This window comes from Terrapene carolina, unplaced genomic scaffold, assembly GCF_002925995.2.
Source record: "Terrapene carolina triunguis isolate 2854851 unplaced genomic scaffold, T_m_triunguis-2.0 Scaffold84, whole genome shotgun sequence".
Lineage (NCBI taxonomy): Eukaryota > Metazoa > Chordata > Testudines > Emydidae > Terrapene > Terrapene triunguis.
Genome location: NW_020664435.1, coordinates 27,409,862 through 27,426,644, shown reverse-complemented (window position 1 = coordinate 27,426,644; position 16,783 = coordinate 27,409,862). Strand labels below are relative to the sequence as shown.

General features: G+C 39.4%; 1 protein-coding gene across 1 annotated transcript; it reads right to left on the bottom strand.

Annotated features, from left to right (window-relative positions):
- Positions 1–6,028: 6,028 nt before the first annotated feature.
- Positions 6,029–16,747, bottom strand: RPA3 (replication protein A3). The gene is made up of 4 exons (XM_024212906.2): positions 16,573–16,747; positions 9,561–9,635; positions 8,158–8,266; positions 6,029–6,756 (listed from the first exon to the last, which is right to left on the bottom strand). The coding sequence occupies exons 1-4, from the start codon at positions 16,669–16,671 to the stop codon at positions 6,674–6,676; spliced, it is 366 nt and encodes a 121-aa protein (XP_024068674.1). The 5' UTR covers positions 16,672–16,747; the 3' UTR covers positions 6,029–6,673.
- Between the last annotated feature and the right edge of the window lie 36 nt (positions 16,748–16,783).

Genomic DNA, 16,783 nt, shown 5'->3' with positions numbered 1-16,783 from the left:
TCCCTGCTTTCCTGATGAGAGTCCATGGATATGGATTCCCTTTCACCAGTCACACTTCATGGCAGGAAACACACTTCATGTCGATTCAGGCTGATATAAGTGGGGGAAGGGAGGCCTCTGCCTTGGTCTGATTGCAGCCTCATTGCATTCTCCATGAGGTGCTTTCTAAGTCAGAGTTCCCACACCTCACGGGAATACAGCTAGGGAAATAGCGACAGAGATCACATTTATCCATGACATTTGCCCCCCTGGGACAGTACAGACAGCGTCGATGGGTGTTGCTGACAGAGAAGGAATGAGGGCAGAAAATAGTTTTTGAAGCCTAGAGTTCTAGGCATAGTCCATTACCCATGACAGGTATGTGCATGTGTGGTGGGGAGTTAGTTTAATAGTTTCCTGCCGTGGGAGTTATGTACACAATTCACTGAAGGCAAACTTTGAAATATTTTCAGATTGAAGAATGACAAAGAAGCAGCAGCTCCAGACACTGGAGGTTCTGACCCAGGTGGTCAGGGTGATCAGTTGGCTCTGCACTACATGCACTATGTTTGAGGCACTAGGAGAGCAAGGGTGCATGCATGGACTAATGGATGCTGCTTGCAAAAAATCTCTAACTCTGGCTGCATAGAGCACATGAACACACATAGGAACTAGCACTTGAAGAAGAAGGGGTGGTAGCAGGGTGGCACACTGTTCATCTTCAATAGAGCACCAGTATTTTCGTCATCTTGCTTTCCCCATGGAATCGTATCCTACAGAACAGATGACACACCTTGCTGGAATCCTTGTTCCCTCCCCAGTGTTGGCCATAGGAGGAGTTGGTGCTGAGACATGACTGTTTAGCATTTATTTCCTCTTTAAAGGAGAAGATTGTTTCTCAAAAAGGTTCCAAACTAGAGGATAGAAATTCAACATTAGTAGTGTTACGGGGGAGTTGTGGGGGAATTCAGCCTGCTCTTGAGAGCATTTTACATGTCACTTTATTAACTTGCCTACGAAGAACTTTGGTAGCTTTGTAACAAGTCAACAAATAGTGTTTGGAGTCTGTTCCTAGTGTTAGTAAAAGCAAAATTTAAAGACAGAAATGTGACATTCTAAGATATCAGACTTCCCTCCTTCAGCCAGTGGGCAGACCATAATTTTTATGTTAATGTTTATATAAGTACATACCTTTCATCCTGAAAAATCCCAAAGCACTGCTGAGCCTTCCCTGCTTCCCTTTCATGCTGAGATAGGCAACCTTCAGACCTCTGTTATTTAAATTTAAGACTTTGGATCTAGACAAAATATTTAAGCATCCTGCTAATCTGAAGAGAAGATTAGATGCTTGGAAAACAGATCAAAGAGACTGTTGGTGCTTGGGCTATTCCAGTTGCTAACACGTCCTGTTGCATTTAGAGAAAATGTATTTCTACTTTGCTAAACTTGCATGATGATATTTTAAAGAATACTTGATTTGTGTATTATACTGCTTTCTAATTCCTCTCAAATTGCTTTATATATTTATATTCAGACAAAAACTGTTATGACAAAATTAAGATTGAGTACATTATTCATGTAGGATAAAGTACATTACAAAGATGACTTAATATCCCTAACCACGCATTATGAACCCAGAAAATTCAGAATTAAGGTTAAACTTAAAGAAAATCCCAACATATTCAGGTATGGACATGTACAGATCCAGCACCCAAACAACCTTAACTCAGTCCTGTAGTGATATCATGCAGTAAACATATGATTAAGGCATTTTAGTGTTTGTGGTCCCATAGCTGATTACACTGATTTTTAAAGACCTTTTCCCTCCCTCATGGTATTGTTAAAGGGGGAGGATGTAATTTGAAATTAACTCCTAAATTATTTAATTAATGTGTAAATTCTCAGAAAATTAATCATTTAAAAATACATGCTATAATTTTGGAGAGGACACATTTTTTTCATACATAAGAGATTGAACCCCTGATTTTTAGTGCAAACCTTAACTATAGAACTGCAATTGGTGCCTTCATAATAAATGCATATAATGTGAAACGGACATTTTCCTAACTCTACTTTAAACTTTTGAGGCATATTCCAAAGATCTGGTCTCAAGTAATGAAGCCATAAATAAAAATGGATAATTCCAAACAGAATACCTGCACACTGTCTACTGGCTAAATCGTTAGAGAAGGGTGATAGTTGCATCTTCAAAGAAACTTGAAGTTCTGTAGTTTTTATGCATAAAATTTGACAAATGGTATTTTTCTCATTTCAGTGAGCAATGCTCACCTGCACCACCCTATCAAAAAATGAACATATTAATCTAAATGATGAATGATAGGCAGCTCATTAATCATTCATACTTTTTTAATGTTCCAAATGATAGAGGCTTCATAGATCATATAGAAGTCATCAGTATCATTACTGAAATTGATTCTGCCATGGTGAGTCTGAGCTAGAAGTGGTTAGCATTTTAATAAAGACATTAAGACAGAGCCTTTAAAAAAATAATAAAAGCACTAAAAAGTCACAGTATGTAGTGCCTGTTTAGGACCATGAAATTAAATAGGCATTATTTTTTAAAACCTTACTATACCAAGTACTAGAGAGACAAGATGGGTAAGATAATATCTTTTATTGGACCAACTCCTGTTGCAGAGAGAAACAAGCTTTCGAGCTTATACAGAGCTCTTCTTCAGGTCTAGGAAACTTATTCTGAGTGTCACAGCTAAATACAAGATGGGACAGATTGTTTGGCATAAGTAGTTGATGCGTATTTCAAAGGATCATTCAAGGTGAAGGTTGACCCTCCTCCAGTCATAGGGAGAGAAAAGCAGCTAGGAGGGTTGTTAGTGGGTTATGGACTGTTGTAATAAGCCATAAATCCAGTGTCATTCCATGACTTTTAGTGTTTAGCAAAATTATAAATTTAAGCTCCCATCTTGTATTTAGCCGTGACACTTTTAAGTAAGTTTCCTAGTGTTTCCTGAAGCAGAGCTCTGTGTAAGCTTGAAAGCTTGTCTCTCACCAACAGAAATTGGTCCAATAAAAGATATTACCTCACCCAGCTTGTCTCTCTAATATCCTGGGACTGACACGGCTACCCCACCACTGCATATACAGAGTACTGACATTTTCCATTTAGGGCCCCAAGATCTGCCTACTGTCATTCCTTGAGGATGCTATATAAGGCTATACTAAATGTAAGGCTTATCTTTTGAGGGAGTTCTAGGCTGGAAGATGCTGCTCAGGGGTAGCATTTAGGGTGGGTTTTTATATTCTGTGCTGTGCATGGCTTATTTTATTTGTCATTCCATGGGATTGCTGTTCGTTCCTCCATTTATTGTGATTTTAAATCATAACTGAAATAGCAAAGAACATGAGAGAGAACCAGAAAAGGCACCTTACACATCTAATTAATAAATTCTATGCAGTCGAATGGCTAGTTTTGTTCCCATTGCTCAGTGAGGAAAGGGACATAGCTAAGAAGAGGTACAGTGAAGGGGAACTAAGAAAATATGGTGAGACAATAGAGCGGGAGTAGGGTTACTTAGCCTGGAAAGAAGTAAACCAAAGGCGCTTGGTTGAAGTACTTAAATCACAAAAGGTATAGGAAAAACAGAAGTCTTTTTTTAACCCCTCCACATAATACAAGTAGAAGGGGCAGTCAGTGAAATTAAAATTCAGTAAACTTAAATCTCATAAAGTACTTCTCTATACACAATTTATAGTCTTCAGCACATGGTATTCACTGCAACTGAAAGTTACTGAAATACTATGCCAGGATTATAAAAGGAACTAGTGGTGTGTCTAATGGTTAAAGCAGGAAACTAGGATTCGGAACTCAATGACTTTTCCTAAATCTGTTGCTGATTCATTATTGTTTGCAGTGTTGTTGTGGCCATGTTGGTCCTAGAATATGAAAGACACAAGATAAAAGCTATTACCTCAACTATTAGTCCAATAAAAGCTTTCACCTTGCCTACCTTCTCATTGATTCATTATGTGAATTTATGTAATCTTAGCTTCTGTGTCTCCATTTACCCATACATATAATGGTTATATCATACTTAACTATCTCAGAGATAATTATATGTTACTTAAATATGCAAGATGCTTTATAGGGCCAATAAGGCAAAGTGCCAGACCCCAAAAAATTATACTTAAATTTAAGACACGGTACAATCAGTAAGACATGTGCAGCTGGGACCCCAGGATGCTGGGCATGGGGCTGGCAGCAGAGCCCCCCTAAAATGGGGGGGGTGCTGCAGCACACTCCTAGTTCCCCGGTTAAACGTTTAACCAAGAGAATTTTAATCGGTTACACGGTTATTGTTTTTATATGTTATGTACATCCCTAGTCCATTCATTCCCTGATCTCTCTGCGAAGAGTCTCTCCACTTGTACTAACTGAAGTAGTTTGAGGTGGCTCTTGTCCACTAGGGACTGTGTTACAGTGGATTTGAGGGGTGTGTGTACCCCAGAATGTGATCAAGCTAACTGCAACCATATTATGTGCATTCAGACACCATAGATTAATAAAATAGAACACCACAGAGTTAAGGATTAATTTGAATAAGCAGGCTTTTCAAGGCCAAGTCAAAACTAGCTGGCGGTTTCTGCTGAGCAGAATGGGAGGAGGGGAGAGAAAAAGTCAACAATTGAGACAAAGAAAGTAAGTGGATGGAGAACCTTGAATTTGGGCACCTTTGATCTAGAAGTATTATTATGATTAAGATTGTTAGGAATGTTTGTTAAGTAGTTTATTGAAAGTTAGGAAAAGTGATTATTTAGTAGGTGTTACTATGACCAATGTGTTTTTAGAATTTAGTTATGAGCAGTCCTCTGAAGCCATCTTAAGAGATGTTTTTCCTGACACCTTTTCTCTCCGGCGGGTGAACAACTAGCCACTGCGAACCTGCTGTTAATTACTCAATACCATTCCAGATTTTAGTTAAATATTTGGGATGTTCTAAACCTTTTGCTTATGTCTGTGTGTGCTTCAAGCTAATAAACTGCAGTTTTAGATAGAGCATGCTTACTTGTATTAATCTTTCATCAGATGGAATTGCTGTGTTCCTAATGATTTATACTTGACACCGTCTGGAGCGAAACAGTAAAGTTACTACTGCTGTGGGTTCTGAAAACCCTGGGTAACAACTGAACCAGGATGGATTCATTTCTCACAGGTGACTGAAGAACTCTCAGATGGCAGTAACTCTGTTATTGGTGATCTGATCTGGATTTGAACTAGCAGTCTACAGGTGAAGAGTGTTCCATCTTATTTCAGGGACTACTCCCTCCAGATACATAATTTTAATTAAAATTAACAGCACAGCTTCCGATAATTACTATATGGTTTAGGTAGTGTCATGAAGATTCAAACTGAGTGACTAGCCCCTGAGGAAGAAACTGTCTTTGAAAATATTTGTTTTTCCACTACCCAAAATGAAAATACTGCAAATGTTTAAACATACCTCTTGCAGGTGGCAAATAGCCATAAAAATTGGCAAATATTTCAGTCTGTATAGAGCACTAAAAAATTTAGAAAAGGTTGCATATGAGAGCTTATTCATCATGGACACACCTTAACAAGGTTTGTTAACCAAAACGACAAGTCTCTGAAGCAGTGAATTAGGGAGCAGACTATACAAAGCATCAGATTTTTTCCTTTTTCCTTGAGACTTTGTTCCTGAAGACCATGTTAACTTAAAAGCTCTGAAGACTCCTGTTGATTCACAAAACACATGTAACATAGGTAGTGGCGGTGCAAACTTTCCTGCCAATGTTAGTCTCAGGGCCACCTTTAGCAATTAAAATAATACAGTCTCATATCTTTTCAGTTCTTGGTGCTTGTGCTTAGATTGCCAACAAGAGTGCAGGCTGTGGTAGGTTTTGTGATATGGTCAACTCCATTTGAAATTAGCAAAGACAACTAGAAACAATATTTTAAAAACTATTTATCAACACAGTGGTTATTAGGTATCTTATAGGTGCTCTCGCTGATTTGTGTTGGAGAGTTAAATTAAAAATTACGTGAGGCAGCAGTTGAATGTGATTTTATTTAGTTGTTATCACAAAGAAATGGTTATGTTAAAAATAGACAAGTCGTAGCATTTAATTCAAGTCAGGTTTGAGGCTTTATTGCCAAACTAAGGAAAGTGACTGTTTCCAAGACATAAGAACTCATATCCAAGCTTGCATAATCCAAGTTTAAAGATACTGTTTAAAGCTACAGCCCAGGAAATGTGTATTTAAAAGTAAGTATCATACAGAACACCTGATACATGCGGTATGGGGGGGGAAGCACACAGAAACTTAAACATTAATTTTTTTTCTTTTAAAAACAAACCAATTTGCTTACAAAAACATTTCTCTGGATACACTAACATTACATATATATAAAATGCCTGAAAAACAGTCAAAATAATATTTTACCTCTTACTGAAAAGTTCTCAGTTCCAACAAAACTACATTTTTTCATTGGCTGCACTTAGGATTGTTAGTAAAGACGCAAGTACGAAATAGAAGTCCAGTAGTACCTTGCCACAGTGTCCAGTTCAAATAACAGTTGGCCAACAGACATCTCTTGAGCACCTCCACTGGAAATAATTTCAGCCTCCTTGCTCAACAATAAGATTACACCATGCAGTTATTGTCTACTCTGAAGTTGGAAGATGTGTGCCAAGAAGTATCAATCATTCCTTATAACACCAAAGGGGAAGTACTCAGGAAATTCATGGATAATTTTCAGTGCTTCATTGTAAAGCGCAAGATCTGAAAGAGGGACAGAAAATATTAAGACATTGTGACAAATGGATTAAAATGCTAACTAGCCTAATATAACAAGGTTGACACATTCTCTATTTTTAGATTACGGAGTTTGAGAAAGTTCTTCCTCCTCCTTCAGCTAAGTCTCACCATTTTTAGGCCTCTTTAGCTATAATTTCCTTTGACAGGTGAAAAGGAATATTAAGAAGAGGTGGTAGTCCAGAGTGCATGTTAGTAGTTAAGTGATGGGGAACAAAAAGGTAATTCCTTAGCAGCTATGCTGGTACTCCATGGTTTGGAAAAGTATTGTATTAGTCTTGCTAACCTTCAGAACCTTGTATTATGAAAGTGGGTGCTACTGTTTATCCACTTTCTCTACAACGTCTGTTTATTTTACCTGCCTCATATTGCTTCTTGGGTCTCCTCTTGAAACTAGGTTTTTTGTTTTTCTTTTTAAAAAGCTCTCTTCTCTTGGGAAATCCTTGTCATGGTTAATCATTTCTGTTGCCCTCTCTCTACCTGGTCTATTTCTTTATAGAGTGGGGGAGGGGGGTGACCAAATTTAATTCTTCTGATGTTATTCACAATCCTCTAGTCTTGACTAACCCACGTCATCCATAAATTTTGCTACCTCAATATTTGCCCTTCTATCAAGTCATTTCTTTACTGCCACCAAACCCAATAAAGGGTGGGGGTACACCCCTCTTAGACTCCTTCCAAGTCCAGTGAAACAGACCAACAAACGAACCATATATTCCTGCTGTCTCTCAAATTTCTAATCCATGAGAAAGATTTATCTCATTATCTGACTACTGTTTCTTGACTAGCCTCTTGTGAGGGACTTTACCAAAGGCTTAAACCAATGACAGGAGTGGTACAAATGATCTACATAAGAATACTCTTTTTGGCTTGAACCAGCTCTTGCATAGGGACATTGACATTACTGTATTTATTTTTATCTTTCTGCTTTCTTTTCTGTTCAAGGTTCTGTAATTAAGACAAGTTACTTATGTAGCCTCCATATTTAAGTCTAAGGACTTTAGGGTTTTTTAGCAACTTTCTTGTTTAGGTTCTTTCTAACTAGCTTTCCCTAAATTCCTCTCTGACCCCAAAGTTCAATACCATAATACTACATTTTGGTATGATCTTTCCTCTGAGAATATTGCATTATGGTCACTAACCCTGGAACAAAGCTCTGGCACTGCATGGAACCCTCTGTATCAGTAGCAGAGATTTCTGGTAGCAGCTTGTGAACGTGTAGAAAGAGCTCTAATCACCACACTGGCAACTCCCAGACGGACCTGACTCATGAGAAGGGATTAGCAAACATGCCCCTTCCTTCACTGTGGAAACGTTTATAATCTAAAAAGTTACGTACGTTATTTGGAAGGCTTATCTTTTACTTACCAAAAGCGCTTTTATCTTCTCTGAACTGGACATATGACATGCACATGATAGTTGCCTGATTTGTAACTCTTCCCACTACTTCAATGACACCAGAGAGTTCTTCATCTAACTAGTGAACACACAGAAATTAAATAGTCACCAGATTAGGTTTACTATTTCCTGCATGTCACTAGTTACACACCCAGCTACAGTTTAGAAAACAATGTTTGTTACTGTAATTTGTCTGTTCCATTTCACACAATACAGTACTACTGAAAAATAAGTCTACAACCTAATTCGTTAATTAAAAGATCTACAGCTTTATAACCAAGAAAGGATTTAGTATTGTCTGGAACACACCGATTAGCAGCAACCCATGGGAATCTTGGGTGGGTTATGTCCTTTACAGTACAGCTGGCTTACACTGCAGGCTGGTGCAAGGGGCACGTAGATGCCATGCTTACCAGAGGTGCAGCAGGAGAAGAGTTTTTGTACTCTGAGTGCGCTGCTACAATTGTGACAGGCTTTTGCCCAGACTGTGAAAGGAGTGCTCTTCATGTGTTTCAGCTATAGGTGCCTATGCAGGAGTTACAATGTAGACCCTATGTTTAGGCACCTAAAAGTGAGTAGCTTGAGCCCAGGTAATGAAGATTACAAAAAGAAAAAGAAAAATCATCATCAAGGTTGGCAATCAAAAGGTAAGTGCTTTCTTAAGCCATTTCATTATTTCTGAACATCTAGAATTTATTTCCAACCTACCAATGAATCTCGTAGACTATGAAAAACAGGACTTTCTTTCCAGAAGGATAGATTACCTTAGGGGCCTCTCGTTATATATGTTAGAACAAGGGAGTACGCTAGAGAATAAAGGAATATGTCAAAGGTAATATATGAGAGTGTTTATTTAAATATATATATAGGGCCCTACCAAATTCATGGCCATGAAAAACACATCACAGACCATGAAATCTGTATAGTATATAGTAAAAGCACACAAGAGACCAGATTTCACGGGGGAGACCAACATTTCTCAAATTGGGAGTCCTGAACCAAAAGGGAGTTGTGGGGTGAGGGTTTGTCACAAGGTTATTGTAGGGGGGTCAGCACTTCTGTGCTGTCTTCAGAGCTGGGTGGCCAGAGAGTGGCAGCTGCTGACTGAGGGCCCAACTCTGCAGGCAGCAGTGCAGAAGTAAAGGTGGCAATACAATACCATGCTATCCTTATTTCTGCACTGCTGCTGGTGGCAGCTCTGCCTTCAGAGCTGGGCTCCCAGCCAGCAGCCATCGCTCTCCAGAGAACGGTTTCCAAAAAGGAGTAGGCCTCAGCTCCCTCTAGGCATTTATTGCCCTTTCAGTACATGATCGGAGGAAAGAAAAAAAGTTAGGACCAATAATGGTAACTTCCAAAATGACACTTAAACTTACAGGTTCGCTCAGTTCAACAGTTGTATTTTTTCCTTCTCCATCCGAAAGGATGAAAAGTTTCCCCGATGGGTGAATCTACAAAGAGATTATTAAGTCTTTAAGTACATACCTTCAAACTATCAAAGCAAATTTCTTCTGAATTATAACTTGATTCTGTACTGTACATATCACACATTCAAGAACAGTAGAAGTGTTTAGAGTTAATTATTCCCCATGTCAGCTTCAAAATATTTTTAAGATCAAAATTCTTACTTTTTACCACCAGTTTACTTTCCTCCCCCTTTCTGTCAGAATAGTCGATTGAAAAGGCATCACTTGTTTTTAGCTACTTTCAGGCTATGTCTACACTATGAGTTTAGGGTGTGATTCCCTTGATTGTGTACACATACTCATGCTAATTCTCATCAAGCTAGCACAAGCATAAACAGCAGTGTAGCCATGGTAGTATGACTAATGACAGCAGAGGCATAGCTGAGTTGTGCTGAGTACATACCCAATAGTTTCAGGCAGGTTTGTACTCAGCACAGCTCAGCCATGCTTCTGCTACCGCAACCAGTGCTACTGTGGCCACACTGCTATTTATACTCACGCTAGCACAATGAGAGCTAATGCAAGTATGTGTACACGAGCAGAGGAAGCACAACTAGCTTGTAGTGTAGATATAGCCTAATTTCTTAAAGTACAGTGCTTGTGATGCAAACACAACAGAGCATTATTTTTAAAAGTATGGTTTTCACTAAAAGTTTTTTTAAAAAGTCAAATATATATATTGATGTTAGGCTCTGTAAAACTCTTTTAAACAAAATCAAAATTATGACATTGCTATAACAGCATAGCATTAGATACATTAACAATGAAGTGTTTGCTACATATGGAAGAAATGCAAGAGATGTTTTTGCTTTATTTACAATATTTTTATAATAATGCCATCTAACAGTATTAAATAATTTTTATTGTAGTTATTAAAAAGTGACCTTTTAGATGCTAATTAAGAATTAGAAAATTTTCATCTTATATATTTATCCAAAACAGCCAGTAGAGATCACATTTTCTAACTTTAAGAAAAAACCCACGACTCATGTTGAAACATAAGCTATCCATTCTTAGGTCTGTGTTTCTGTATTGTGGATTGTGTTTTTAAAACATAAGGCATGGATCATGCTCTGAAGGTCAGCACACCTGGGTTCTATCAAACCAACAAAGTAATAAATACCAGAGTGGAGAGGGTGCCACTGAGAACTTCAGACACAGACTGATATTCAACTTTATCAGCTGCTGAGTGCTTCCACTAACCTTAAAAAGTCACAGATCTCTTTGATTTTTTAAAAAAGATTAATTAAAAAAAAATTAAGTACAGATGACAGTCCCTAATATTACTACAACTAAAAATATTAGAGTATTCCCCTTACCCCCTCTTATTCTTTCCCCTTACCAGTGCACTGAAGTTATTTCATTGCTTCTCTATAGACAGGTTTCACACAGCACCAGGGGAGAGAGTCATTTTAATAAGCAACTCCATCTTCCAGTAAGACAACAAAAGTTAGCAAGGGGTTATGGTGTAGTCATGGAAGTTTTCAGGGCCATCAGGTCATTCATCTGTGACTGACCCCTACCCTTTCTGGATGATCAGAGAGTAAAGGATATCTAAGTAGGGTGGATAAAAATCATTTTTTAAAAATAAATAAAAAAAATCTGATTTTTTTTAAAATAGGTTTTTTCCTCAAAAAGCATTTTATCAAAAAAATCCGATCTCATCATGTTCCAATAGTTCATGGATTAAAGACCCAATCATATGTGGTTCCAGGGGCTTCTGTATAGATTATTTAGGTTAATCTTTCTATCTACCCAATGAGACTCAGTGCTCAGTCTAGAAGATACCATCAGAGATGCTTAGTTTTGCAGTTCTCAAACTGTGGATTTGTCTCCAGAGATAACATGCTTGTTAACAGCAAAAATGTTTTTCAAATAAATAAATAAATAAATAAATAAAATATAGAGGTGAGAAATAACAGACCTCAACCCTATTGTCCCTCTGCAAATTTGTGTACACAGAGTCAATCCCTTACCTCTCTCTAAAAGTGCAAAGTTTCAAAAAGTTCAATGAATAGAAGATTGTTGGGGGCGGAATAGATCTGGGCAAGGACAAGTAGTCTGGAGATAAATGTGAGAAGGGAGGGATAGGCAGTAGAAACAAAAGTGAAACTGTTTGAGCAGCATATTCCAGAAGTCTTGAATTCTTTCTTAGTGTAGCCTTCATTGATTTGAGATCTACCATACCATTCTCTCGCTAGAAGGGAAAATCTATATTGCCAACAGGTCGTCAAAGAGACCCAGTTTGGGAATATTTTATGAAGTTCCTCTACCTGTGGGTAAGACAGGCATGGGTGCAAAATGCAAACAGCGCAACAAAGAAATGGAAGGCCTGGTTGCCCGAATGAAACAGCATGAGAAGTGTTCCTTTTCAGGAGGAAGCAGCATTGAAGATGATGAAAGGTTGGTAAACTTTTTTATTTCATACTTCTTTCTTAAGGATTGCTTGTCTTCCTTCTGGACTATTCTTGAATTCTTATGGTTGAGCAAAAAATATAGTTGTTACTCTATGGTACTATCATTTTAGATGCAGTTGTGATAAAAAATAAATAGCTGGAAATAGGCAGATCTTCCTTTTACAATTTCACCTTTAAAGTAGTACTGAATGTCAGTGAATGCAATGAGCAATACTAAATGAGCAGTACGGTAATAATAATTAAATAACTGCATTGACTTATTTTGTTTAGGAGAGTCCATCCTCAACATACAGGATTCTGAAGACTATCCACCTTCAAGATCATAATTTTCTATAGTTTCAGAGTTATCTGCCGATGATGGTGTTTCAGTCGCATCATGTATGTGACACAGCCACAGTATATCACCTGTAGCAAAAAGAAAAAATTGCCCAGTTTGTTTATGCAACAAACTCTCCTTTCCATATGATTGAGAACCCACACTTAATTAACATGGTTCAGTTATTAATAGGATACAGTCCACCCAACAGAGCAGCTGTTGCAGGCAAACTGCTGAATAAAGTGTATGAAAGAGAAATTGAGCAGTGTGCAAAAGGTCTAAAGGGTGAAATTGTGAACCTGAGTCCTGATGGGTGGAGCAATGTCCACAATGATCTTGTTGTATGTGCTTGTGTGACAACAGAAGAAGGGAATGTCTTCCTTACAGAAACAATTGATACATCAGGAAATGCACACCCAGCAGAATACTTACAAGAAGTAGCAGTAAAAGCTATAACAAACTGAAAAAAAAAGTGGGAGGAACCAAGCTAACTCTCCCTCAAGACATGTGATGGAACTCAGTAGTGGACTGTTTTGAGCACTTTATCACGAACTGGCCTAATCTGAGGACAGTTTGTGAACAAAATCGTGAAAAACTAGATGGCACTGTCACAGCCGAAGTTCTCAACACTGGGCTTAAGAGAAATGTTGAACACACGCTGAGTACCCTGAAGCCTATTTCTGTAACCTTGAACAAAATGCAGAGAGATAGCTGTTGTATTGCTGAAGCTGTTGAAATTTGGAAGGAACTGATTGAGATCTTAAAAAGAGAAATATGCAATGACAGAGTTAAATTACAAGCATTAAAAAAACAAATGGGCAAGCACTATCTCCAGCTTATTTTCTTGCAAATATTCTCAATACTCGGTACCAGGGTCAAACCTTAACTGCTGAAGAAGAGGAGTTGGCTATGACATGGACATGGACATCCAGAAATCATCCCTCCATAATGCGAACTATAATAAACTTCAGAGCTAAGAGTGAACCATTCAAGAAATATATGATTGCTGATGATGTTTTAAAGAAAGTCACACCAGTGAACTGGTGGAAGTCACATAAGCACTTGGATTCAGAGACTGCTGAAGTGATAATCTCACTTTTAACAGCAGTAGCTTCTTCTGCTGGTGTAGAAAGAATATTTTCTTCCTTTGGACTAATTCATTCCAAATTGAGAAATAGTTTGGGACCTGAAAAAGCAAGAAAGCTTGTTTTTCTTTTCCAGATTATGAACGAACAGGAAAATGAAGGTGAAGATGACTGAGCTAACTGTAGAAGCCAATATTTTAAGTTTCTCACATTGACTTGGCTGTCATAGTCGATTTAAATTTTGTTTTGTTTTTGAAAATTTCATTTAACTATTTTAGTTAAAAACAATTTTAACAAAAACAAACCTGATTTTAAACTTGAATGTTTAACTAAATTCAAAAATTCATATGCTTGTTTTGTTAAAATATTATATGTTTGCTGTTGAAGAAAAAAATCCAGAATACATAACATTGTTGTTTTAGTTAAATAAAACAATGTAAATGTCTGTCTAGTGATGTTCTCCTCCTAATACAGCATGGCAAGAAAATCCTCCAAATATTAATGATTAACCTGTTGAATTGAAGATAGTTCACCTCCCAATGACTTCATAAACATCTGCTTCAATTACCTTTGGTAAATGGAATAACCAAACAATCATTCATTTTCTGATATAGCTGTAAAACTAATCTGAAAAGTTTTCAAAATAAATCACTTTAAAAATCAGGGCTTTGGAGCTGTGCTCCGGCTCTGCTCCAGCTCCAGGCAAAAACCTGCAGCTCCACTGCTCCGGAGCTGCTCCATGCTCCGCTCCAAAGCCCTGTAATGTATAGTGTGTACCTTCTAAAAATTAAACCTACATCTATCTCTGAGTTGTGAAGAATATGTATTAAGGTTATAACAACCAACAAGAATGCACTTTTATGTAGAAATCCATTATTAAATCAAGTCTTCCTGACTAAAAAAAACCCAAGGAGTTGTTTTTGCTGATACAGACTAACACTCTGAAACCTGTCTTCCTGACTAGTGATTTAAATCAAATCCACTCAGTATCTAAGATCACACTTACAGATTTTAAAACTTCCTTTGATGAAGCAAATGTATCACCTATCCTCAAACATGCAAAATTTGACTTATACTAAAGAAACCTTCAGTCATGAACTGTCCTCCAGCATCCAACATCCCTTTTCTAAACAAGCTAATTTAGAAGCTAGGGGGAAAAAAAAACAGTTTCAAACACTACCTGTCAGCATCCTGAACCTGTCGGGCTTCAAAGCAGGGCACACAACAGACAGCACTTGTGCTGGTGGATGACTTCTTGTGTCCATATTCAAAGGAAGTACATTCATACTCATCATGTTAGACATCTTTGGGCTACTTGATGTGGTTGATCAACCAGATACTTCTGCCTGACTCCAAAAAATTGCAGAGGTTGGGGATAGACCAAAATTCCCTGAAACGGCTCAAGTCTTTCCTTTCAGAGTAAATCCGAAGAATTGCCAATAGCAATTTCTCTTCCACACTGTTTGATTTTATATGAAGCCTTTGGAAGAGCTAAGGAGACAATGCAGGCTGAAGTGCCAACAGTATGCAGACTGTGCTCAAGTTGACATCTCATTTACATCAAACTTAAAAACAGCAACTCCTTCCAGCTCTCTCAATACTTAGACAAAGTCAGTCTTTTGATGAAGAGCAGCTGGCTAAACCGAATTGATGCTGGTTGGTTCTGAAGTACTTCTTTCTTCCTATCGCTTCAATAAATACTCCCATTATCAAAGGTCCTTGATTATTAAGTTGGTCCACAGCATGGGGTCCTTTGAACAGCTCCATGCACTTAGATACCCAAATAGCTAAAGCAGCAAAACACCAACTGTGACTGGCCAGAAGATTGTGCCTTGTCTTTTTGAGACCAGCATTCATGACTTCCAGTCTTGATTACTGCAAATTATGCCTACGAATAAAGCCAAATGCTAATCTGACTGGTACAAAAATGCAGTAGCCTATCTGCCTAGCAGCACAGGTCCCAAAGGCTAGGAATACATCACCTGGCTCCAGGCTCAAAACTAGCTCTCTATCTCCAGTTAAAAGTCCAGTCTGTATATTCAAAGCCCTTCAGGAGTTTAACCCTCTTTACCTAAGGGATTGTTTCTCCCTCCACAACCACAGCCTCCTTCAATAAAACCTTGTCTACATTTAAAAGTTTTCGTACTTTAATTATTATGGCATAGTTAAAGTGGCAACTCCCACCCGCAGCGTAGACGCATTTATAACAGTATGATAGTACTTCCACCTTATTGCAGTTTGGTGAAGCAAACCAAGCTATACTAGTATAAAATACTTTACGTTGGTTTAAATGTGTCTATGCTAGGGCGCTGACTGGCAAAACTATGTTGGTAAAAACACCCACCATACCACCATAGTTCTCCAGGTAAAAAATTATGTCAAGATCAAGCTTAGCATGTTCGACCATAACACTGAAAGCAAACAAGCCACAGGGAGAGACTCATTCTTTCAGAGAGAGCGGGGAGAACAGAGACATACTGGCATTGTTATTTCTATTTGGATATACTTGACAGATGCAACAGCACGGGGCTGCGTAAATATCGTAGCATTAGGCAGATATAATTTGAACTACCTGCAATTCATTTTTAAAGACCCACTAGATCCGAATTTGCTGGTGCCCCCCCTATCGTAAGCAGCGCAGGCAGCCGGGAGAGGAGCCACAGGTAGCGGGCGGGTACCCGGTGCAGAGCGGACCCCGCGGGGCTGGTGCTGCCATGCAGGGACGCCGGGGCTGGAGATGCGGCACGGAGCTACACTGGGCGCTGGGTCTGCGACACCTCGGGCCAGGACGTGGGTAGAGCCTGGCCCGGTGCTGCCTGGCTCCGGGGAGCGGATCCCCAGCAAGGGCTGTGAGGGGACCCATAGCCGCCCCCTCCCGCCCCGCGTCGCCGAACCTGCGATCGAGGGGAGCCGCGCAGCCCGGAGCCTCATGCTGCCCTCGAGCAGAGTCCAGCAGCGGCCGATAGCCCCTCAGAGCCTGGACCCCGGGGACACGCAGGGAGGCAGCGGGCTCCGAACCCTCCGGCCTGAGGAATCAGAGGAACCGGGCAGGGAGCGGCTAGCGCCGGGGGTAGGGCCTTGGCAGCGCCGGGGGGTCCCGCTACCTTCTCCAGTCGGCCCACGAAGCAAACGGGCTTCCCGAGGTGCTGCGCTAGGTGGCTGGTGGCGATGCGGGGCCGCGGCCCCTCGTGCACGTCCCCCATGTGGAGCAGTCCCGAGGCTCCCGCCGCGCACTCCGCGACAGGCCACAGATTCCCTGGAGCGGCGGGAAACCAGCACTTCCGCTCTCCGAGCCCGGCAGTCACCCTGGCAACA